The sequence below is a fragment of the Tupaia chinensis genome, unplaced genomic scaffold, assembly GCF_000334495.1.
Source record: "Tupaia chinensis unplaced genomic scaffold, TupChi_1.0 Scaffold146304_1, whole genome shotgun sequence".
NCBI lineage: Eukaryota > Metazoa > Chordata > Mammalia > Scandentia > Tupaiidae > Tupaia > Tupaia belangeri.
The window spans coordinates 33,695-60,342 of NW_006206160.1; the positions used below are offsets into that span (position 1 = coordinate 33,695).

The window sequence follows — 26,648 nt, forward strand, 5'->3', positions numbered from 1 at the left end:
ATTACCTCATCTTAGAAATCATTTTAAATAGGCAATTAAACACTCTACAGAATGAAATAAGATTCCTATATTTATATTTGTTTTCTTACACTGAAAATGCCACTAACTTTCTTCTGTTTAGTACAACTTACAAGTTAATTGTGCTCATTGTATCAGAGAATGTTTGGTTCCTAAAATAAATGCCTTCAGTCAATTTGATTTTGTTCAGTTTTCATATTAATCTTGAAGATATTTCTCTCTACTTTTAGTTAATTTGCAACAAATACATGAAAAGATTGACTATTTCAAGAAAGAAAACACAGAACTTGCTAAAAAAATAACTGTTTGGAAACAGAAGATATGATTGTCTTTCTAATTTCTGCTTTGTAATGGTTTTACTTTCAATTTTTGTCACCTCTTGTACTTCAGTTATTTTATCTCTTCATTTTGCTGGTGTCCCATTTCCCATGTTCCATATACTATACACTTTCATAGCAAGCTTCGCATATCTAAAGCACTTCTTTATATACACTGTATCTTACATCTGGATGCCCTCTGGGCCCATTTCTATAGTCATTTAGGTTTCAATCATATTCTATTTTACTGTCCTGCTAGTTATTGTGTTATTTTCTATTCAACACCAGACATTGAGTGTACAGTATTTAGAGAAAAGTGGAGCCCTGATATGCTGTGATCTTGCTGCAGAAAAGTTGAGAGTTTGCATCTGGCATATGGTAGAGGCCTTAGCAGTACTGGATCCCCTTAATCCAGCCTTTACTCCAGGCTCAGTCCCAACAAAAGCCAGAATGTTTTCTGTCCATCTTATCCCTAGTGTGAAATTCTTGTTCCCAATCAAAGCCTGTAGGTTTCCCAGGGGATCACCTTACTGACAGACCTTAAACTCCACTTGCGTTCCTTCTTTTTTTTAGTTTTTTTTTTTTTTTTTTTTTTTTTTTTTTTTTTTTTCGTTGGTTGTGGTCGCACAAAGACAGAGGTGAGAGACAAAAAGAGAGAAATCACTCCCCAGGGGGGGATGGTCATACCACAATCCCTTCTCCATTCTCCTCTCTGAATCTTGGGCACACACACACACACACACATGAACACACATGCCCAGCGTGAGTTTAAGCCACCAGGTCTGGGACTCAAACTGCAGTTGAATACATGGGAGTCCAGCGACATAGCCATTATGCCAACTACTGGTCCCTCCACTTGTTTTTCTTCTAACTCACACATATGTGCAAAAACTAGTCAGCTTCTTTGAACCTCCAGTGTCTACCCAGAATTCATCGATGAGACAAGGGAGAAAAGGCCCAAGTCCCCAGCTGGACAAGTCCTGTGTTTCTTTCTTCATTGCCTCATGTTTCTACACTGACTCCTTACCAAGTCATGCATTCAGTTATGGGTTTCATCTGTTGTCCACTGTTTCTTCCTGTTTGTTGGGGTGATGAGTGACTTCAGATCTACTTATCCCAATTCAAAAGCAAAAATCTGCTGTGTTGTCCCTCAAAACTCAGGTTTTAAGTTAATCCTTCCCAAGCCCAAGGAAGGATGGGGCCAGATTTCTATGTCCCCACTGACTTCCTGTGTGCATTGAACTGTACCTGTTTTAAGATGGAAGTGGTGCCTGTGTGTTCTCAGCACTGCACCACACACACAAAGGCCAAGAGCCACTCCAGAAAGCACTGGCTGAAGGATTCTTGGGTGGCCAGAAACAAATGCCCGGACATCCGTCTACAATGCTTTTGTCACTGTTTTCTAGAGATATTTTTTATTTCACATGTGAGCTATAAAGAAATCAAGTAATAAGTTGAGAATCTTTTGAATCAGAGCCATGAACAAAGTCATTTGGGAATAATAGCAAATGTAATTGTTTAACCATTGCTCCTTTTTGCCTCTACTATCAATAGAGGCAAACTTGCTAATGTAGAGCCACTCTGAGACTGATGGTTTTCCAGTGGAAATGTTGTTGCATGAGCTAACACTCTTGTTATGAAACTTGAATCATTTTTTTTATTTCAGTAGATGTTGCCAGCACTGAGATTATCCTCTCCCCCTAACCAGGATCTTTGAAGGAGGAGGCAGGAGTTCCATTCTAAGTTATAGAAATGTCAGGGAGTGAATCACAGGGTGAATGACACCAGGACCTCTGGAAGGCTGTCTGTCTGTGTGAAGCACCATCTTTTCTTTTAAGGAGAGCAGCTTTCCCCATGGCAGGAGGCAGATAAACCCTCATCTTCTGCCCCACCATGATGTGTGTAGCTGTGAGGAGCTGAACTAAAATAAGTTTTTACTTTCTCAACAAAGAGACTGACAAAAAAAGACACTAATGCTTCACATATGTGGTTTTATCTTAGCTGATTTATGTAGTATTGAACAGAGCACAGAGCCATGAAGAGAAACTTTTATTTGGCAATTACTTTCCCTCAGACCAGAGTTTAATTTTTCTTACTCTCTCCTTAGGAGACTTCTTTTTCCATCTGTCAGAGTTCATCGTACAGTCATAGGGGAGCTTAGGAAGGGACTTTTGAGACCTTAGTGATGACTAGGAATTTCACATGAGCTACTGGATAATGTGTATTTCCTTCCCATCTTAGGAAGCTATTTATGAGATGACATAAATGGAAAGAGAAAAAAAAGAAGCTGTCAATTGCACAAGATAAAGAGAAATCAGCTAGTGAAGAAATACTGTATTTAAAGTGAGTTCAGATACTGAACATCAGTATCGAAGGCAACCCTCATTGGATTTTCTTGTATTTTAATCTTTACAAAATAATTAGACTCAATTAACACAGAAATATAAAGAAATGGTCAAAAGGTTTCATACACACATGCACACTCACACAGAGAGAAACAGAGAAAAGACTAGCGAGGGGATGGGGACAGAAATAACTAAATAATGTTGAGTTACTAAAAGTTACCTAAACCCTAGGACTGGTTAGATTATGGAGAAATTGGTTCATATAAATATTTCTTGGGGTGTTGAAAATAGTCTCAATTCCTAGGGAAGCAATTTGATGTGGGCAAAATCATGTCCACAAAAGTGATTGTTTCATTTTATAAACCCAGTTGTCATTGCCCTGTGAAATATAAAAAAAAATGAGCTTTGTGATAAAAGATGTTCAAAAGAAGTTTATGTACAGAAATATTGAAATGAGTTAAGAAATCTTATCAATTTGAACTCTGCTGAATTCCATAATGGATAAGAAAACTATACAGCAATAACTTTAGACCTACTCTACATTCGTGTGACATGTACTATCTGTGGATAAATTGTGTAAGGATACAGTTGTGAGGATAACAAGAACATGGGATGATTATTGAAAATGATACTCAATGTTGTAATTTGTCTGATGAAAGCAATGGTTCATTATAGGAAAAAAAACTGGAGAAATTCAAGAACAAGTGCAGAAAAAAGAGAAGCACCTTCAACACCAGGTAACCTACGTTCTTTCAATAGTTGCAGAATCCTCCAGTACCTGAAAGAGGTGATTATAATTGCCCTTAGCAATTCTAAACATACTGTGCCCTATGTGTTTTATTTTTCAGATCATCATTTATGAACAAAAGACTCATGACAACTGGGTAAGATTCTTTTCTTTCCTTCATTCTATGCATAGTTGGTCATAACTGCACATGGACATGTTTCTCTCCTGCAGCTCAGGACTTGTGCTGTGGACAGGGCAGTGGCAGAAGAAATCAGGGAGGCCACCTACTTGAAGGAACGGTATGATATTGGGACATTGGAGTTTATTTTTTATTTCTGCAGAGAGTCAGACAGACAGCAAGAGAAAGACAGGTTCCCTCACAGGGTCTTCTTGCTGCTATCTACATCCAGACCAAGCCACCAAAGTTCGTGGGCATGTGTATGTCTCGTGTGTACAGTGAGATATTGGGGTGTGAACTTGGGAACTTCCCATGTGGCTCTACCATCATAAAGCCTTGTATAAATTCTGTGCCCCTGTGGCTGGTTAGTTGTGGACAGTTTTGACATTGCTCTTAGTGTTTTAACATTAAGATGTTGAGGACTAGTAAAAGGTTTCATCTTGAATATTCAATAAGAAGAAGACCCTAGGTTATGGAAGTAAGCATAGGGTCATGAGGAGGAGCTTGCAGGTAGAGCTGGTATGAACTGGTTATCTGCCTCATTTAGGTTGTGATTCTTATCAACCTCATTCTTTATCTGCAAGTTTGGCAATAATACGATATCAGAGGCTGCCCAAGGGACACAGGCTGCACCCAGCACCAGGGGGATCCAGCATGGACAACCCTGCATGGAAAGGTAGGAGCACCCTGAGAAAGTGATAGCTCAGATCCTGCTGCAGAATACATATTGTTCCTGGGGTAACTGTGATACTGCTGACCTCAGATACCCCACCCAGATGGCCCTTTGGGCTGGCCCTGTGAATGGTGGTGCTCAGGTTCCACCACTGACTGTGGACACCAGAGTTCCACCTCTCATTTATGTTTCACTGAAGAGTGTGCCTAGAAGGAAAGTGGGTAAGCTCTTCTATCCCACCATGAGTCAGTGGAGAAGGCTTCATCACACTTTACTGTTGTGCTTGGAACAAACTACATCAACAAAATTTCAGAATGGCACTTATAGGTTCTAGTGAAAGTATTTTTTTAATTGACTTCTTAGATAAATAGTCTATTGTACATGTCTGCTTTAAGAAAGTACACATTTATTTAGACTTTTTTTGAGATTTTTTTGTTCTTTATCTGTTTTGATTTTTTAACTGTGAACTGTAGAACTCTAGTAAATTTAATTCACATAATTTCACTCCTCTGAAATTGTGTATTCTGAAATCTACAGTTAAATCCCATATCACTATCTTTTTCTCATTGGTATCATTATTCTGATAAGTCCATTTCTGTTCATAATCATTTACACAAAACCTTATCTTAAATGAAATGCAAATTATATATAGACCAAGAAAAAAATTACACTGTGGCTTGAAGAAAAAGACTGGTGCTATTCTTGCCAAGATTGGTCGATACTCTTCCTTTTCATGACTGTTTGCAGTCTGTGGTTATATTGTCCTTTTACCTCAGGTGTGGTAGGAAACCCCTATTTTAGTGCTAATTTCCAGCTAGTTGGAGCCCTGGTCTATCTGCCAATGGTTGGTTGGTTTTGAAATCCCTTAAATCACGGTTCTGCGATGCCTTTCTCACAAGTTAGGACATGGGTTTCTCCATTGTCTTCATGGATCATCTGAGGCATGTGGTAAACTCCCTGCCTCAACTAAGGGAACTGAGTACATGAAATAGAGTAAGATAGTGAGGGAAGGCATGCAAGGGTTTTTTTTTTTTTTTTTTTTTTTTTGAGATTTTCACTGTAGGGCGCATGCGCTCGCCAGACAGACAGAGAGAGACATAGAGACAGAAAGCGAGAAATCACCCCCCAGGGGGGATGGTCACGCCGAAATCACCCCCCGAGGGGGATGGTCACGCCGCAATCCCTTCTCCTCCATTCTCCTCTCGGGATCTTGGGCACGCACACACACATGCCCGGCGTGAGTTTTGGGTCCGGGACGCGAACCACGGTCGACTACGTGGGAGTCCAGCGACATAGCCATTACGCTAACTGCTGGTTCCCTGCAAGGGTTGTTATTCTACTGCACAGAAAGTACAAGTCACACTAAACCCCAGACTTGTCTGGCCATAGGAGATTCTGTACGTCGTGCATTTCCCATGGGGAGAAGCTGCATGGTCCCTCCTGAGGAGGCAGGAAAGAGAAAGGTAAATGCTGAGGCCCTTTCCAATGTGATGATGTCAGGAAACCTTAACTTTTTATGTGGTGCCTCTCCTGGTGTGTGTTCTGTGTCTTTTTAAAAAGCAAAATCTTCTTCAAGAGCCTACAGAATCCTCAGCTCACTGGAATCTTGACATCTCCAGAAGGGTTAGAGGCTGTGGCTTGAGGTTTCACTTCTGCACGTCCAGTGAGAAGATCCTATGTTAGGGAGGGAAGCAAAGGGCCAAGAGGGAGGGACTTGCAGTCAGAGTTGGTAAGAACTGCCTTTCTGCCTCCTGTAAACAATATGAATCTGAGAAAACTTTTTCCTCCCCTGGGAGTCACTGGTCTCTTTGTGTCAGAGCAGATATTCTGTTAAGTATGTTTAGGTCCTTATTAGCTTATAGAGTTCTGAAAATCAAATATGACAAGAAAGACCCGAGAGAGTTTTCCTCAGAGTAGCTGTTCCTACATGTAGGGTAAACAGACTCTTTATTTGTTCTCATTTCTCTGTTAACTTGTTGGTAATTAGTATCTGTGGTGGTGGTGAGGGGGAGGTGGGACTTGTCCTGGACATAGATGCTCCTGTGTCTGGAATATGCCCTGTTATTAGTCTGCAATTGTCTTATCTCATCCACTGGAACCAATCCCTAGCCTTTTCTATATGGGTAGACCCAGGCCATGACATGTGGTAAGAATAGTTTATTCCTATGACTCCCCCTCTCTCCCTTCACTTTTGCCAGGACTCAGTGGAAGGTAGACTTTTGTGGCCATTATGAGTACTGGTAGAAGGGAAGGAGCCAGGGACTGTCACCTGCTTCACTTTCAGCTTTTGTGTTGGTATCATTCACTTTCATATCAACATAATTTGACCTCCATGCCCAGGGCAGAAAATGTTGAGTTCATGCAGATATCCCAGATGGTGCTGCAGGGCTTGGCAATCAAGCTGGCTGAACACATCGTAACTCTTCTCAGGTTTCTGAGGACAGGACAGCATGGACTATATCTTCTTCCCAGCATGAGGTGGCCAGCAGCTCTTCTCTTACAGATGAGTAAATAGGTTCTGTATGCAAGAAATAGCAGTTTTGTACACATGTAGGGATCACTGGCCATACATGCCAGCCCTGTGAAGGATTAGACACATCCTGACTTCTAGAGCTACAGATGTCCTAGGTGTGACACACCTAAAGTGTCACAGAGCTTGGGATTACCAATAGTAGAAGCACCAAGGGACGGCAGGGCCCCAGAGTACAATGTGGGAGAGCAAATGTCCTGGTATTAATCAGGAGAGAAGACAAAGTGAGGAAGCACCACAGGGGAGTGTTTTGGCCTCAGTGACACCTGGAGATCTACATTTGAGATCTAAAGACAAGATCTGAGACCAGGGAAGGAGCTGGAAGGTTTCCCTGGCAGACCTGGCCTCTAGGGCAAGAATCACTGAGGCAATGTCAGACCCATTTAAAGTCACTGGAATACAATCCAGATGATCAAGTGTGGGTTGGGGAATGGCCCTCACCCCCAATCAAAATCAAGTGCTTAGTCTACAACCCTGCACCTGTAATTTGAAGTAAAGATGGTTGGGTCCCTCTGATGTGTGACACTTCTGGATCAGTGTGAAAGGGGCCCAGAAGGTTGGGGGAAATTTCATGTGGATTTGCCAGGAGAATCTGTCTTTCTGACTTTATGCTCTGGTGACACTCAAAGCAAGGACAGGTCTAGTCTGGCAGAGCAGTGTCCCTGGACTCTGGCATGAGGCCCAAACCAGTGGGGATGTCAAGGCTGCTCCTGAGGAGCTGACTGGGTATCTGTCCCCATAGTCCCACATTCTCCCCTTACCTACCTGTCTCAGCTGCACACAGGCACTTGCTCATTCTTTTCCTGTATTCTGCCATCTCAGTCTCGATGCCAACAACTCATGGGGCCTGCTCTGAGCCTCAGTTCTGTTGCCCATGACATGTAAATACTGATTATTTGCTCACAATGTTGTGAGACAAAGAGGAGGAAGTATAGAGGGAAAATATCTCCCACAATGGCTGGAATTCGGTGGGCACCTGCCTTCACACAGTGTAAGTGAAAACATTTGCCCATAGATTGTCTAACGATGTCCATTGCAGTACATTAAACAAACTTAAGGGTGATCAGATTGGAACCAGAGACCGGCAGGCCTATTTTCTAAAGAAAAAGCAGTTTTTCCCTTACCATTGGAATTCAGATTCTACCACATAAAGAAAGGAAAGGCTACAAGAGGATACTTACACAGGTACACTCAGAGCTCTGTCGGGAGAGACTGTTATTCACGTGATGAAAGCTCAGGTGCAGCCACACAGGTAAACACACATGTGGGAAAATACAGAATCACATGAGAATGAACCAAAGTCCTTTTGCTTTGCAGAACCACCCATGTGACATCCAGAGGACCCTGATCCTTGATAAACCACAATCGTAGCTGAATATTGGAAAAGGTGTCACAGGCACATTACTCTTTTCCCTGTCTGATCATGCCTCTTCCCTGTTTTAACTTTTCTTTGATGTTTTCCCAAATAAAACTTTTGCCATCTTGTCTGTCAGTGTTAGTTTACTGAGGGAACCACTGACACTCCCAAGCACACAGGGTGCACATAGCTGAAAACCAGCAACCACACTCGTGCTGGAGCAGGACTCACTTGCTCAGGTTGCCAGGGAGAACGTGGGGGAGGTCTAGGGGCTGGGATTGGGGGTGTGGAGGGAATGGGGTGAATCCTAATCGGGGATGGGGGAGGGCTGGGGTGTAGCAAGAACGAGTGTATCGGGCACCTAGAAAGAGGTAGAACGGGAAGTACTGGAGTCAAACAAAACCCCAGAGTTTGGGAGGAGTGTTCAGGGTCAGTTCTGTGTGTGAGTAGGTCAGCAGACTAGCAGGACACAAGGAGTAGTTGAGTAGGACTCAGGATCATGCGGTTGAAGGGAGAGGTGAGCTCAACTTTCCCCCATGTGTTCTCCAGTTTGCTTTCTGCAATAGCAACTCAGAGGCTTTAAACTCATTCTCAAGAATGAGATGCCCTTGCCCCTGATGCATCACAATGGACAGGTCCCCACCTTCTTACCATGCATGAGCACCTTCCCCACCTAAATTAGTCCACATGCCATTAAGATGAAAAATCCTCTCTATGTGTCCTATAGCAAATTAGAAATAATAATCATAATAATAAATGAAATTAAATATTTTTTTTAAATGTTAGAAAAAAAGAAAAGCCCTCTCTAGTCAGGCAGAGAAAGGGGTCAGGGTGACTTAGCTCTGCAAGGGGGTCATGAGAAATAGTAAGTTAGACCTGGAGATTCCAGAGAGAGAAAAGTCTACAGAGAGCTTTGTCCATGTTCAGTTTTGCAAGGAGTAGGATCAGGGTAGGGTAGGGACTGCTCAGAAGATAGGCCTAGTCAAAGGACCCCATTCACAGCCCAACCTCTCCAACTGCATGGTAGGTTAATGCAGTGACAGTGATAACAATACTGTGTGAGATCCTGACAGTGTCATTAATGGGACAGAATACTAGCCCATCCTGATACAGGGGAGGGGGCTGGGGGAAATTGCTCTCCTGTCTTATCCTTGGGCTCTGCTAAGCCCCATACATCACCCCCAGGAGCAAATGCACCTTGACAAAGTTCCATTCCCAAACCTCTGCCTTGGACCCCATTTCCACCCTACCCTGGCTACTGTCTCTCATCTCATGCTCCCCAGCACTGCCCTCTGAAAGGCTCTGGAAGGTGTAGATGTTTAGCACTGGGTTTGGTACACAGAACACACCCCCCTTCCATGAGCTCAGTTAGGGCAGGTTATGGCAGGGTCTATTCTGTCTGCACATAAACCAGAACAATGGAGAGCCAAGGCTGTGTGGCTGTCTTGCAGGCTGGATGTCTGAGTGTGGGCTACATGTTTTCCTTTGGCTGCATCTTCTGTATCTGTGTCTTGAGTTCTATGTCTGTAATTAAGTCATGTGCATAAATCTGTGCTGTGTTTCTGAGTATCTTTGTGTTTATTTATTTATGTAAACATCTGTGTGATCTCCAAATGAGTGTGTGTCAGTTGTGAAATCTGTGTGTCTGTGGCTGTAACTGTGTTATGGATATGGTGGAAATTGAGTCAGGAATGGAATGTAATGAGTTACTGATTCATATGGTAATATGAATAATTTCAGAAACATTGAGCAGAACAGAATAAAGAAGACTCAAAAGAAGTACATATTGGCATGCACACACCCATTTCTGCAAAATCTAGAATAAACCAAATTAGCCTAAGATGATGGCAAGGGTTGACTGGGATGAAATGAGGTCATTTTCTGGGATTACTGAATACTGTACATTTTGAAAGGGTAGTGGTATTAGAATTTTTCCAGTAGTGAACCCAAATGCATGGAGGAAGACTCAAATCTGAGAGGGCTTTCTTCTAATGTTTATAGATTCCAAAGACACACCGACAGGTCCTGCATGGTAAGATTTGAGTCTATTTAGTTACATAATGTAGACAGGGAGCTTCACTGATAGCCAGACAGAGAATGTTCCTCACCGCCAGGGAGGACAGGCTTAGGTTGCATATGTTAAGAATAATGCATTCATAAGTGAATAAAAGACTAATGCAGGTTCAAGTCAACAAGACAGGGACTGGTTTGTATATACATTATTTGAAAGTTACAATAAAAGGTTAGCTTACCAATTAACAAATAGCAGAATATGTTTAGGGTTTAGTGCCCCTTATCTTATGATGTTAATGTCAAAGGGGATTCCATAACTCTGGAATAGTGCTGGCCATACACCGGTTTCATGAGTTGAAGGTTGTAGTCACAGGTACGTCACAAGCCCCAGCTATGCTCTGAAGCTTGATCTCAAGGAAGGCAGAATAGTGAGGGATGGGGAAGAGAACTCAATGCCTACTCTAAGTCCATCCCAACATTGACTCTCATAGCACCCTGACAGTCTTTGCAAGTCATTGATCTTCTACCAGTTCCTGGAGCAGGTGTGTGAGTCAAACATTGCATCCATATTCTACAAGTGCAATCAAGAACACATGTTCCCAATAACAGTAAAAACATTACTAAATGATTAGAAAATAATTTCTTTCTAAGCTGCTAAGCGGGAACCAAACCAAGCAGAAGGAAAATTCATTTAGTCTGGTTAGCGAGGCACATTCTCCATGGCATTTCAGCCATAGCTGACCGTGGGAAGATAGAGCACAGCCAATGTGCACTTGTGTACTTGTGTCAGGATGCCAGCCCAGTGCAGGAACGCCTTCCCTGCCCTGAAGCTTAAGGACAATACAAGTGTTTTAGTGGTACATGCAAAGGGAAATCTCCCTTGCCAGATAATATGCAGTCAGTAGTCCTCTCTTGGGTCAATAAAGTAACACTTTGGGGAGGTCTCCCAGCTTTCTATACTATGCCTGGTCAGACCAGGGCACTCTGGAAAGTGAGAGGAGGTGTCATAAACTGCCATGTGGTGATTACCACTGTGCCTTTGGGAATTGTATCTGGGCCAGTGTTGTGGCATTTTATAGTACTAGTCCACTTACCCACAATTTGGGGGCAGATGTCAAGGTTTTGTTAGTCCCCCAGCATGGGGATAAGAAAGCAATAATGCAGTTCAGGTTGAACTTCCCAGGGAGTGCTGATGTGTCTTCAGAGCTTCCTTTAGCATCTGGCATTTTATGAAACAAGCCATTGTGGGATTATAAGGGAGGTTAAAATGTCAGTCTATAAGCCTTTGTTCAGCCCATTGTGAAATGCACTCCTAGATATGCATGAGTATCAACACTAAAGAAGGCATTAGCTAAATCAACAACAAAAGAGTTGACCCTACTAGTCAACAACATCTAGCTGCGAGACCAGCTGTTAGCATAATGGCTATATCTCTCAACGCCCATGTAGTCAACCGTGGTTCAAGTCCCGGACCTGGTGGCTTAAACTCACACTGGTTGTGTGTGTGTACGTGCCTAAGATCCCAAGAAGAGAATGGAGGAGAAGGGATTGCAGCATGGCCAACCACCCTGGGAGGCGATTTGTCACTTTCTATCTCTCTGTCTCTGTCTTTTCAGCAATTGCACATACCCTATAGCAAAAACCTCTCAAACAAACAAACAAACAAACCAAAAAAACAAACAAACAAACAAACAAAAATGTCTCTCTGTAATCTACTGTCATTCTCCAAGTCCACCTGATTTCTTCACTGGCCACACAGATGAGCTATAAGAGGGGCAGATAATATTAAATGTAAACATTTCTTGTATTCTTTTTCCCATCTCCTTATGTTCACCATGCAGTTGTTACTGTTTAAGTGCCACTACCCACTAGGGGTTGTAGGAGAGAAATGGAAGCTATTTTGGTTTCCTCTGTCTAATAGCCCTCGCAACTTGTACCCTGAGGCAGAACTGCCCAACACTAGTTAGCAAACATAGCGCTTGTAATGTGTCAATATCCAGTATATACTACTTTGTTGGCAATATGTATATCTAGTATGCCTGTGAAGGAAGTCACCTAATAGTCCATAAAAAGTTCTTTTTACTTTGATTGTGTTCCATCTGTAACCATCAATTGCATTTAAAATCTCTCAAATTTATTAGGGTTACCATAAATGAGCATATATTCGGCCTAACATCAACAATGGCAAGAACTTTCTACACCTTTGTTGATGACCAATATATTACAAGGTCCATATGTGGCCTCTAATCCAGAGAAGAGGCTCATGTACACCCTGGAACTCGGGTTCCACTCTGTGCTGTCAACCTGTTTCAACAAGGTGGACTCGTGTTCTCAGCACTGGGAACAGGAAATTCTGTCTTGTCCCACCATGGACCTCTCACGTTTTGAAATCCCTTCTGTCTGATAATTTCAGTCCCTGCTAGGTTGGCAGTCACCTGAGTGGTGTAATAAATGAGCTCACCCACCAGGAGCTAAAACTGTTATCAGTGTGTCATAGCAGGAGGAGAGGGCTGACTGCAGCACCCCATCTTTCTTCCTGCTGTGCAGTCCATTTCATCTGGTCCTTTAAATAAGTATATGTATGTGACATCTTGCAATTCTATTTCCTGGATAAACTCCTATAATTGCTCCATAATCCTAAGTGGAGGGAAGGTCACTCATTAGCCACACTAATAACATGTTTTCAAGAGCCAAGTTAACAAGGAGGCATTATCGGTGTCTACTGCAGTGCTGTGGATGTGCTGCTGTGGTGAGGGGTGGCTAGTGATGGGAGATATTTTTGCATTTCTTCCTCTCAGAGAAGCAATCCATCTGCTTCTATGTTCCGTAGGCTGAGAAGACAGCCCACAATACTTTCATGCCCATTCTGCCAAAACTTAGCCACTAGGTCCACTCACTTGGCTGAACTGTATGGGGGTACTGTGGTGTGTAGTAATCATGGGGTGGTAGGGAGGGTCCCTGCTTGGGATGGCTGTGGCTATGTGGTTTTCAGCTTTTTCCTCACCCCAGGTCTAGCCTGAGGCAGGATGAAACCTCTCTCATTATCTTCTATCACCTCAAAAGGACCCTTTTTCTACAAGGAATCTGAATTCTCAGTGAAGATTCACAATTGGGGATTCTAGTTTTCCACACAACCATGTTATGAGTTTGTGCTAATGACAATTTGTTTTTCCTTTTGCAGTTGTGAAGTTGTCTTGAGGGGGTCCCTATATTCATGTGGTGACCCACAAATGTCTAAAAAACGACTACCTCATACCACATCGAGATAAAAGCCTATACTCGTATTTCCCCCAGTGACATCCCTTTCGCAAGTTTTCCATGTGGTCACTAAGCCAGAGCATACCTGTAATCCTGAAGACTACGCCACTTATATAAGAGCACTCCAAATTTGAGAGATCTAGCTTGTAACATTTACAAATTTCAGAGAACTCACCTGTAGGTCCAAGAGGTGAAGATGTGAATTTATTCATTGACACAGACAAGCCAGGATTGTCTACTGAGGGCTAAGCAGAGAGGGATCCATACTATCAGGGATTACTAGCTGATGTTATATAAATTGAGAACAAAGCATTCATGAATCAATTAAAGATCAATGGAGATTCCTTGTCTCCAAGACAGGTGTCTGTTTTCTGATATGTATTTGAGGGTTACAATAAAAGGTTAGCTTATGATGAAAAGAATGAGCAGAGAAGTTTAGGGTTTAGTGACCCTAGTCTTGCAATGTTAATGCACATACTTCTGGGATATCTCGACTGTGGACCCTTTCTAAGTGATCACAAGATATTTACAAGCCCCACGTGAGGGCTCCAGCTATGTCTCAAGAAAGTCAGGACAATGAGCAAGAGGGGAAGAGGACTCAGTATAGGGAGCCTACTCACAGCACATAAAAACCATGATGCCTTCTGCTGGTCCCCTGCCAGCTTCTCTTTACTTCTGCCATTCATCTTTATCATGAACCTGTAATTTCAGATAAGCTCTGTTACCCAAGTACAGCTTAGTTAAGTATAAAAAGGCTACAGGGGAATCTCCTGGAAATCTGCCTCTGGGGAAGCATCATTGCATGGCACAACGTATGCCAGTCATCTGAACATGGTGCATGTTGGCTGACTTACCTATAGTCACACATTGGTTCAACTATTCTATCAGTAGGTTGAAGATCACAGAGCCTGGACATCACACAGGCAAGAGTCGACCTGAGGTTTGTGGGTCCAAAATGTGTTATATTTTTTCAGTAGAGACTCTTGAGCCAAGCAGTACCCACAGTGATTTTATAACCATGGATGTTTAAAAGAACCTGCACATTGAATTTGGTCAAACAAATGTGTGAAATGGGAACAGTACTAACAGATGGGGCTACAGAATGGTCTGTTACCATATTGCCCGCAATAATAATCCACTGACTGTGAATCAAGGAACAAATAACATCTCATCTTTATTGGCCAGGTCAAATGAAATAAGGCAAACCCTCTACAGGATTGCCCATAAATGCTGTTAAATAGGATATTTGTAATCTGACATTGAGAACTGGTTCTATTATTGTAACAGATATGCCATTTAGAAAAAAAAGATGGGCTACAAGAAGAGAAACTGGAACCTTAATCCAGCATGCCTATGAGAAATGAGCCATGTTTGTAGAGCTGGGACAAGCCATCCCACTTACTTAGGACAAGAAGTGCTTTACCAAGGCGTTATTTGGAATGGGACCTCTAAGGTAAAAAGTTCACATAGTCTTGGTGGACATAGGGGATCTTCATACTGCAGTTTCTCTTCTGAAATACATACTCAAGCTCTTGCTTGTCCTTTAAAAGAAGATAGAGGAAAAGAAACTCCTTGTTAATACAAAGGACAAAGATGATTAATAGTATTTGTACTTCCTAAAACTGGAAATGTTAGCACAAAGTACTTGCATTCAGCAAAAAGTAATAATAAGAAAATGTATTATGCACTCTTTTAAACAGCTTGAAAGCTCTTCACCTTGGTTAGCAAAAAGTATGAAGGTTATGTGACAGAAATTAAGACTTCTTATGAGAAAGGATAGCTTTTCCTTGGAGCAGTTTTGAAGGGGTAACTGGGCAATATCATTATTTTTCTTAAAATGCTTTAAAGATAGCTTATGAAAAGCCTACTAAAATGCTCCAGAATATATAATATATTATTTTTATGCTTTACAACCTACTTTCTATTGTGGCAAGTAGAAAGCTATCCTGGTTTCCAGGAAAGACAGATATCAGAACCATACTATTTCAAGTCATATCTTATGGCTTTTCTATTACATTGCTCAAACTCTCTTTACTTCAAACACAATTACATGAAGCTTTATTATATCTGTGCACAGTATTTGTCCCGTGACAAGATACACCTCACAAGACCTATGGGAATGTTTATGATGTGATTTAAAACTTAAAATTGTGATCAGCTGATGGCATAATGGTTATGTTGATAGATTCCCACATGGCTGACTGCAGCTTGAGGCCTGGATCTGGTGGCTTCGAACTTATGCTAGGCATGTGTGGTTGTGTGCCCAAAATCCCAAAAAGAGAATGGAGAAGAAGGGATTGTGGCATGGCCATTTCCCCTGGGGAATTTTCTACTTTCTGAGTCTGTATCTCTCTCTGTCTCTCAAGTGAGCACATGTGACCTATAGCAAAATCTCTCTCTAAAAAAATAACTTAAAATATGCCATCTGTTATTCAGATTAAAGCAAAACTAAAATAGAAGACCAGAATTTATCAAAGGGATTGCTATGATACTTTACATAATAGTATAGGACATCTCAATTAATATTTGAAAATAATAGTGGACACTTTTGCAGATAAGTTATGAGGCCAACAAGCCAAATTAAAAGAATATTTTTGTCCTTTACACACATTTAGATGTACAACTTTTCAAAGGCAAACATAAACTTATTAAAAATAAAAAATATATATAAAGCAGAGATCCCAGAGTTATCCTATAAAGATGCAGAATTGGAGGTATGGCTATCCACTGACTGGGTTAAGAGAACTGAGCTGGAATCGAATTTCATTAAACCCTCTATCCCACCTTACCAGTAACTTATATTTCAATTGGAGAAAGCAAACAAGCTGTACTAAAACATAAAATGACACAAATCATCTTACTTGTATTTCAATATTTATCTTAGGTAGTAAAGGCTTTATTGTTCTGTACCCTGATTACAAGTCACATGATCAAGAAACGACTAAAAAAGGAGATATAGGAGCATGTAAAAACAACTGCAGCACCTTACAAATATCCCACAAAGACAGACATCCTAATTATGACAAATATTTGCTCAGTGTTCTTGAAAACTTCCAGTGTTTATTTTTCCTTTTTAATGTAACTAAACTAATAATGTATAGATGAGAATCAGAATCTTTAAGATTAAAATGTACCCCTTAACCTAATATGTTTGGTCATCTAGTAGATACCAAATATCCAGAAAAATCTCAACAATATCCCTCACCTTTTTGTTGCTACCAGATCTCACCCCACGGGGGTGTCCTAATTTTTCCTCCTAGAATTCAAAATAGAATTGCTATATGACTAGCCTTATCTAAAGATGAAAACGTCCAGGCTCGTTTTCTTCCCCTTGATACCAAGGGACAGAATTTATTCAAGAGCTACCAAAGACTATCATTGAGAAAATAAGAAGAAAGAAACTGAGGAAAGAAGAATTGAAAACAATTTAAGTTCATTTCACTAATCATCATGGTATCTGCCAAACAAACACAGTCTCTATAAAGCATGGTGATCTATAAGTCTGTAGAAATCACAAGATAATGGAGTGGCAATACAAAAATATGGTAATGTCAATGTTACTGTAAATGTGCTCTTGTTTCAAGCTATTTTGTGTTTATAACAACCGACACTGAGATGTGAAATAAAATTGTTCTGTAAATTCCTCTGCACTTGTGTTGATGTTCCCATAATTTGGTAATATAGAAAGATGCCATCAATTGCTGAGGAATTTCGAATATATGGTACAAAAGAAGTTTCTGCACCAAATCTCTGAGCTTCTGGTCTTTAAACCTTAGGTGAGTAGTTTTTTAATGTATTGGTATCCAAATCAGAACCAATCCTTGAAATAAGCCCAGTTCCATCTGCAGTTCCTGCCCAGACAGGGAAAAAGGAAGCAGGGCCTTTCACTGGCCCTGTCCGCAATTCCAGCTCCATCCTAAGCCCAGGTAACCCAACCTCAGAGCCTCCCTCCTCCCTGCCAGAAAGGAAGGCTGCTGTTTTCTTCTTCTTTCTTTTGCTAATTTCCTACTTTACCTTACCCCATAGGACAGCTCTCCAGCAGAGCCCAGTTCCATTGGCATTCCCCTAGTGAAATTGTGCAGTGCCCTAGTGTGCAGTGTGTGACTTTTTCTTTTTTCTCTTTCATACTCTTTTTCCTTCCCTATTATATTGTCATCTTCCCCTTATCCTCCACCTATCCAGAGGGACTAGACAGGTCTAGAATCATAGTTTTCAAACACTCTAGTATTGTGAGACTTCGTGATTCCTCACTCTATACTGAATCACCTATGTAAAAGGAGAAACTGCTCTTCACATACGTGAATTGGAGACTCCTCCTGTGGGAACCACCTTGCTAAACACAGCAGAAGAGAGACTGGTGCACATAATCCACAGCAAAAGGAAAGCAAACTCATTCCCAGTGGCAGAAACATTCTCTGAAAAAAGGCTTTCAAAAGTGAAGGGACCAGGGGACCAGTAGTTAGCATAATGGCTATGTTGCTGGACTCCCATGTAGTTGACCGTGGTTTGCATCCCGGACCCGGTGGCTTAAAACTCACACTGGGTGCGTGTGTGTGCCTGCCCAAGATCCTGGGAGGAGAATGGAGGAGAAGGGATTGCAGCGTGACCATCCCCCCTGGGGGGTGATTTCTCACTTTCTGTCTCTCTGTCTCTCTCTGTCTGGTGATCGCACGCGCCCTGTAGCAAAAACCTCTCAAAAAAAAAAAAAATGAAGAGACCAGCAGTTAGTGTAATGGCTATGTCACTGGACTACCATCTAGTTGACCGCAGTTTGAGTCCCGGACCCGGTGGCTTAAAAAACTCATGCCAGGTGCGTGTGTGTGTGCATGCCCAAGATCCCGAGAGGAGAATGGAGGAGACTGGATTGTGGCATGGACATCCCCTGTAAGGGGTAATTTCTCGCTTTTTGTCTCTCTGTCCCTCTCTGTCTGGCAAGTGCACACACCCTATAGCAAAAACCTCTCCAAAAAATATAAATAAATAAAATTAATAAAATTCAAAAGTGAATATAATACCCCATGGCTAGAAGTTGCAGAATATAGACAAAACTCTGAGTTGGCATGGAAAAGAGAAAATCAACTCCAGGAGATGAGGGAGTCCTTCCTCAAACTGAAAGAAGAAATGGACACTAGAAAAAAATCAGCTGGAACTATTAAAGTCTGTAAAACAGGAAATCAAAAACTCTCTCGAAAGTATTAAAAGCTGATTAGATGATGCTGAAGATCTAATCTCAGATGTAGAAAATTAAACCTCTGACCTGAGGGGGGAACACATTAAAGATAGAGAAAGTTAAAAAAAAAATGAGGATATACACAAAAAATATTAGATTCCATTAAATGTCAAAAATTCCAAATAATTAGTATCCCAGAAGGTGAAGAAGCTAATAAGAGCATGGAAACTCTATTCCATGATCCTAGAAGAAAACTTTCCAAGTCTAGAGAAGCATTCAAACATCCAGACTCAAGAAATACAAAGGATCCCAAATAGAATCAACCCAAGAAGATCCTCCCCAGACCAGCCAAGCCCAAGATAAAGACAAGATACTAAAATTGGCAACAGAGAAATGTCAAGTGACTTACAAAGGTCATACCATCAGGCTAACACAGGACCTTGCAATGGAAACAATGCAAGAAAGGAAAGAATGGGAAGATATATTGAAACTATTAAGAGAGAAACAATTTCAAACAAGATTATTATATCCAGCAAGATTATTCTTCATATGGGAAAAAAAGGTTAAAATCTCAGACAGACTAACAAAACCTGAAAAGATTTGCCAACACCACACCAGCTCTTCAAGAAAATCTGAAGAGAGTCCTGTTCCAGGAAGACTAAAGAATGAACAGACAGAAATAAGGGAATAAAAGACAACCACAACAAGGGTCAACTTAAAGATAAGGATAAATCTGGAAATATCGATGATAATATTGAATGTTAATGGATTAAATTCTCCAATCAAGAGAGACACAGACTGGCTGAATGGGGAAAAAAAAAAAAAAAAACAGAAACCCTCTATCTGTTGCCTACAAGAAACTCATCTCATGGGTAAAGACATATATACACTAAAAGTGAAGGGCTGGAAAAAGGTATTCCATGTAAATGGAAACCAAGAAAGAGCTGGAGTCACGATATGAATTTCCTACAAAATAGGCTTTAAAACAAAAATTGTACGAAGAGATAAAGAAGGGCACTATGTTGTAGTAAAAGGGCTAATCCATCAAGAAGATATAATGCTTATAAAATATCTATGCACCTAACTCAGGAGCACCCAGATTCATGAAGGAAAGACTTTCAGATCTAAAAGGAGAGATCGACTGCAACACACTAATTGTTGAGAATCTCAACACCCCACTATCTCTGGACAGATCATCTAGACAAAAAAATAAGTTAAGAAATAAAGAACCTAAATGATGTCATAAATCAAATGGACTTAACAGACATCTATACAACCTTTCACCCCCAAACCATGAGATACACTTTTTCTCACCCCTACATGGAAACTTTTTGAAGATTGACCACATGATAGAGCACAAAGCAAGCCTCCACAGATTTAAAGGCACAGAAACTATATCCAGCATCTTCTCTGACCATGACGAAATTGAATATGATATTAATTTCAAAAACAATCCTCAAAAATAAACAAATACATGGAAATTAAATAACCTTCTCCTGAATGACTTCACAACTACTGAAAAAATAAAGACTGAAATAAAAATATTTCATTGTCATGGACGCTAATGACAATGAAGACACGACTTTCGATAGTCTTTAGGGCACTGCAAAAGTAGTCATAAGAGAGAAGTTCATAGCAAATAGAAGAAGATGGAAAGAAGGAAAGTGGATCACCCAACATATGTTCAGAGAATTGGAAAAGCAAAAGCAAAATAATAATAATAATAATAATAATAATAATAATAATAAAATTCAAAAATTCCAGGAGAAAAGAAATAATAATGATCTGAGCAGAAATAAATAAAATAGAATATAAACAAACTATATAGAAAATAGATAAGACTAAAAGTGTTCTCTGAAAAGATAAACAAAATTGACAAATCACTAGCTAGACTAATTAATAAGAAGAGATAAATGAACCATATAAATCAAAATTGCAATGAAGCAGGAGATACAACAACAGAGATCATAGAAATACAAAAATCATTAAGGGATGCTATGAACAACTATATGCCAACAAACAAGAAAAGTTGGATGAGATGGACAAATTCCTGGACACACATAATCTACCAAGATTGAGGAAAGAGGATGTAGAAAGTCTGAATAGGCCCATAACAAACCAGGAAATTGAATCAGTAATAAATGACCTCCCAACAAAGAAAAGCCCTGGTTGATGGCTTCACCTCTGAATTCTACAAAACTTTTAAAGACAAGTTAGCTCCCATTCTACTCAAGTTATTTCTAAAGATCCAAAAGGGTCAAACTCTCCCTAATTCTTTCTATGAAACCTCCATAACTCTTATCCTTAAAATAGGCAAGGACAAGACAAGGAAAGAAAACTATAGACCAATATCTCTGATGAATATAGATGCAAAGATTCTCAATAAGATACTACCAAATCATATCCAACAACATATAAAAAAGATTATGCATCATGATGAGGTAGGCTTTATTGCAGGGATGCAAGGTGGGTTCAATTTATGTAAAACCATAAATATAATGTACCATATTAACAGAAAGAAAGATAAAAACCATATAATCATATCAATTGATGCAAAAAATGCATTTTATAAGATATAACATCCCTTCATGATCAAGACTCACAGAAAATTGGCATAGAAGGGTCATTCCTCAACACAGTAAAAGCTATCTATAAAAAACTCATAGCTAACATCATCCTGAATGGTGAAAATATGAAAGCTTTTCCACTAAAAACTGGTACAGACAAGGATGCCCACTTTCTCCACTCCTTTTCAATATAGTACTGGAAGTCCTCACCAATACAATCAGAAAAGAGAATAAAATAAAAGGCATTCAAATAGGAAAACGAGATGAAATTATCTCTATTTGCAGATTACATGATTGTATACATAGAAGACCTAATAATATCCATGAAAAAATTCCTAGAAGTAATACATGAATACAGTAAAGTTGCAGGATACAATATCAACATACAGAAATCTATAGCATATCTATACACGAGCAGCAGGCAGACTGAGATAGAAGTGAAGAAAGTAATTCCATTTACGATAGCCACAAAAAGCATATAAGACACCTAGGAATAAATTTAACCAAAGAAGTTAAAGATCTCCACAAGAAAACTACAAGAATCTAAAAACAAGAAATTGAAAATAACACAAAAATTTTGAAAGATATCCCATGTTCCTGGATTGGAATAATTAATATAATCCAAATGGCAATTTTCCCAAAATTATCTTATATAGTTAATGCAATCCCAATCAAAGAGTCAGAGACACTTTCACAGATCTACAAAAGAAAATCACAGAATTTGTCTGAAATCTTAAAAGACCTCATATTGCCAAAGCAGTCCTGCACAAGAAGATTGCAGTGGGCTGCATCTCACTTCCTGACCCGAAAATATACTATAAATCTGTTATAATCAAAACAGCATGGTATTCTCACAGAAACTGACTAATGGGCCAATGAAACAGAATAGAGGCCCCAGAAATAAACTCCCAAACATACAGGCAACTGATATTTTTTAAATGGTACCAGTCAATCCAGTGGGAAAAGGGAAACCTCTTAAGCAAGTGATGCTGGAAATACTGGGTACACACCTGCAGAGAGATTAATCTAAACCCCTACCTCTCACCATTGAGAAAAATCAATTGAAAGTGGATCAGTGATCTGAACCTAATTAATTACTCAAACTGTAAAACTATCAGTAAAACACTGGGGAAACTCTAGGAGGCACTGGGGTAGACAAAGACTTCTTAAATAAGACCCCCAAAGCACAGTCAATAATCCCAAGAATAGACAAGGGGGATTACATCAGATTTAGAAGTTTCTGTATGGCAAGACAAAATAATTAGTATGAATGGACAGCTCTCAGAATAAGAAAATATTTTTGTAAAGTATGAGTCAGATAAGGGACTGGTAACCAGAATACACAGTGAACTCAAGCATCTTTCAAGTTGGAAGACTGCAACTGGCCCAGAAAAATAGAGCACTTAGTATTAAAATGAGATGAGCAAAGTTTGACATTGTGAAAAGACCTGCTTTTATATTGCTCTTTAGTTGTAACTGATCCTGCTGTGCCTTTATAGGAGCAGCCACACCAACTGAACTCATTTTAACTTTTTCATGGGAATCTATTGTGCCTTTCAGCTCCCTTTCACATATGCTTTGACTCTGGATGCTAATGCTAGACACAGGCATTTCTTCAGTTTGATTTGTATTCAAATTTCTGGCCAGAATTTGGAATTCTTCTTAGTGGGAACCTGATTCCAGACAGACCAACAGCTTTAGAAAGTGTGTGTTCATGATTTCTTTAGTACATATTACTGACACAACAAAAAAGAAAAATGTCATTGACTATAAATTACTGTATAAATAGTCTACATTTCCATAACCCGTATTTCCATAAAATGCAGTTATACATTCTATTTTGGAGTTAGTGATCACTGAATAAAAGAGCCAGACACCACTAACCTCATTCAAGGACCTTGTAATTTTCTCGATCTGGTTCTTGGAAGGAAAGTCAATAATGACAACTGTGGGACATACAGATGTTGTAAAAGATGTGCCTGGGTCAAAAAAAGGACAATTTATCTTGCTTACTACTGAGTGCTTCTATGGATCAGAGAATTCTCTTGTGGGAGTGGAACACAGAGAGGAACAAAGTGAAAGATTTGCATTGCTGCAGAGGTCCTGCTGAAATAGCTCAGGAACTAAATTTTACAGTGGTTCCTAGGATAACATGCTGAAGATCTGGTTGATAGTCCCAGCAGGTGAAGATGAAATGGAAAAATTCACAAATCAACCAAGAAAAAAAGAGAAAACCAAAGTAGTTGGTTTGACTAGGACTCCTATCATCACACTCTCTGGCCACAAGGAAGAAATTTCCTTGGTCCTATTGGTCAGATACTGAAGAAATCTGCAGTGAATCTTGAGAGCATACAACTAGAGTGTAGGATGTTAGGTCGACTTTGACTAGAAATAAAGTGTTTAATTATATTTCTTATTCATCATTTTGTAAATGTTTAGCATCTGGAAGCACAGGTAGGTATCTTGAACTGTGGAATCCACAAACTAAAGATGGTTCTTTGGTTTCTCTGCCCCTGACCACATACTGGTTGGGTCACATCTGCAAAATGGTTTCCTACTCATGAACAGCAGCTGATTTCAGGTCCTTTAGATAATATGCTCAAGCTGTGGTATACAAGAAGTTGTAAAGCTCTTTTCTATGATCTGGCTGCTTATGAAGACAAAGTTCTGAGTGTAGACTGGACAGACACAGGGTTACTTCTGAGTGGAGGAGCAGACAATATATTGTATTCCTACAGGTATTTACGTACCACTTACCATGTAGTGGCATGAGCGTGAATGATAATTCAGCTCTGGAAATTCGTTTAGTAAGTGAAAGAGGTAGTTCAATGTTATCCAATGATTACATGTAAATATAAAAAGCTGCCTTTTAAATTTAATGCAATGTTTTTATCTTTATTAAGAGCTAACACATGACTATTGACTATTTTTGTATTTTTCTTTTGTATAGTTTGTGCTTACAAAATATAAAATGTGGGGACCAACAGTTAGCGTAATGGCTATGTCGCTGGACTCCCATGTAGTTGACCATGGTTCGAGTCCTGGACCAAGTGACTTAGACTCACACCGGGCGCATGTGCGTGTGTGCCCAAGATCCCAAGAGGAGACTGGAGGAGAAGGGATTGCAGCGTGGCCATCCCCCCTTGGGGGTGATTTCTCGCTTTCTGTCTCTCTGTCTCTCTCTGTCTTTCTGGCAAGCGCACGAGCCCTATAGCAAAAACCTCTCCAAAAAAAGAAAACAACAACAAAAAACAAACAAACAAACAAAAAAACAGGAGGTAATAACCTCTACAGAAACAAAGCAAAACAAAAACATAATATAACAAAATGACTAAACAGTGACATAAAGATTGTAATAAATTTATGCCAAAGAATAAATCAAGTGACTCAAGTTGTGCATACAGGTACTTAAAAAAAACAGAATATATTCCCATAATTAAATATAAAGACTATATAGAAGCTGAAATGTACATATTTTTTGTAAAAGTATATAGTTTGGTTTCTAAACAACTGTGGTTTTGTACATAATCCTAAAGTGATTTTTAAATATAAAAACATTTAGATATTTTAAATTTTGTTATTTTTCTAGTCAACACATTTTATATAAAATTCACAGACCATCATGTTTTAAAACGCTATTGACTGGCTTCTCTCTACAATTTGAAAGTGGCTCATGTAGTGCTAGCTTTGGCCATTGGCATTGCAGATTTATTTCCTGGGTAAAGTGGTGCTTCCCATCATTCTAGCATGTCGACTCAGAATGACTATTAATCAAACAATCAACCTCTCTGCAAAAGGTCAGTACTGGTAATTACCAGTACTGAAAAAATACAAGGGCTTATAGAGCTTAGAGATTCACATCACTCACTGGATTTGCTTCTTCCTAGATTTCCATTTGCTGGAGCGACTGACTTTCTTCTAATCAATCCAAGCTGTCTAGAAATGCAAAACAACCCAGTGTGATCAAGGCAGTAAAAGTACTGCTTGTGATTGAAGGGAAATTAAACTCGAGCAAAAAACCGGGCTTCTTTTACTAATTCCCACCACTTTTTCAATTATGGCCTTCTGTGGTCATTTTATGTGCATGAACCTTAAGATCCATTCTTGCAAATTCAGCTAATTTTATCTGTTCCCCTTGTTTTACAGTAACATTGAATAACTCAGAGGATTATGAAGGTAAATAAGCACTGCAGGATTAAGCCATTCTTTTGCCTTTGGATTTTCTAAGACCTTACTATATGTACACAGCACAGTGCTAGGAGATAAGAATGCAGGGCATGCAAATGGTATATAGTGATTGAATTTTTTTTTAAAAAAGGATAATAATAATCATCTGTAAAAAATTATTAAAAGCTCTTTGATGATGATGATGATGATGTGGCTAGTAATGTCTTTTTCTTGACTGATATGCATGGTATTCCTGCGGGAAAAAGAAGTTTGATACACTGTAAAGATGTAATATAAAAAAAGATTATGATACTAATAAATAAAGTTAAATAATAATAATAAAAAAGAATGGAGGACATGGTCCAGTCTTCTTGGAACTTAAAAAATTTAGATAAGGGGGCCAGAAGATGGCTCAATAGTTGTGTTGCTGGACCCCTTCAAGGACTACTGCGCTTCAAATACAAGATCTGGTGGCTTGCAACTCACGCCTGGCCTGGTGTGTGTGTGTGTGTGTACGCGCAGGCGCGCGGTGTCCTGGAGGAGAATGGAGAAAACATTGCAGCTATTACCGCGGGGTGGGGGGTCGGGGGGTGGTTTCTCACTTTCCCTCTCAGTGTCTCTGTCTCTCTCTCTCTGGAGAGCACAGGTGCCCTAAAACAGAAACCTCTAAAAATAACAGTCTCAAAAGGACATCAAGTAAATCTGTGAGAAAAGATCACCAAAGCTGGACTCCAGAGAAATGGAGGCACTTGCTGAGGTCTTAAGCACCTTGGACAGAAACAACTTTGATGAGTAGGTAGTTAACTAGGCAGACTCTTGCTGTTGTAGGTTTTGTTTATAAGAGGTGTGAGGATTTGCAAACAATAGGAGATAGCATTTATTGATCACTTACTGGGGTGACCTCACTCAGTCTCTCAACAACTGTACTTTAGCCAACATGCTTTGGTATGTCCACCCCGGGTTAAGACCATACCTGCATCAAGAATTCAAAAATGGGCACAGCACGTCCTGGAGTCGGGTGCAGGCCATAGCAATTCACCATGAATGAAATGGATCACTAAGACGTGGCCAGATGAACAGCCGGAGACGCAGGAGGGCTGCCTGAGACCTCAGACCTATCAGCCAGCCATCTCCGGGTCCAGGAATTCCATAAGGGCCTGCGATGCTATGTACAGACACTGGTTCGAGGCTGTCCAGGTGAGAATCCTGGCTTCCCGCGTCCAGGGCTCCTTCCTCTTGCGCAGAGGGCAGCCTGAGACTCCAACCCCAGTGCAGACGGAGCCCTTCCAGCCAGGAGGGCGCAAGTGGGACGGCAGGGCTGTGAGCTC

At 40.2% G+C, this 26,648-nt stretch overlaps 1 protein-coding gene and 1 pseudogene across 4 annotated transcripts in view; both read left to right on the forward strand.

Annotated features, from left to right (window-relative positions):
- LOC102478015 (transport and Golgi organization protein 1 homolog) overlaps nucleotides 1-8,246 on the forward strand; it is a 29,060-nt gene extending 20,814 nt beyond the window's left edge. Inside the window, exons 5-10 of one of the 4 annotated variants that reach the window (XR_003547978.1) lie at nucleotides 2,577-2,678; nucleotides 3,356-3,417; nucleotides 3,529-3,564; nucleotides 3,639-3,706; nucleotides 4,170-4,261; nucleotides 8,106-8,246. Coding sequence is in view for 1 of the 4 variants with exons in the window: in XM_006168880.1 (XP_006168942.1) it covers nucleotides 2,577-2,600 (24 nt within the window). In the remaining 3 variants the exon portion in view is untranslated. Of the gene's footprint in view, nucleotides 1-2,576; nucleotides 2,680-3,355; nucleotides 3,418-3,528; nucleotides 3,565-3,638; nucleotides 3,707-4,132; nucleotides 4,262-5,647; nucleotides 5,687-8,105 lie in introns of those variants that run through there. The other 3 variants (XR_003547977.1, XR_001369772.2, XM_006168880.1) reach the window with 3 other exon arrangements.
- A 2,703-nt stretch (nucleotides 8,247-10,949) lies between these two features.
- On the forward strand, nucleotides 10,950-23,925 carry LOC102479590 (ribosome biogenesis protein WDR12 pseudogene; annotated as a pseudogene).
- The last annotated feature ends 2,723 nt before the right edge of the window (nucleotides 23,926-26,648 follow it).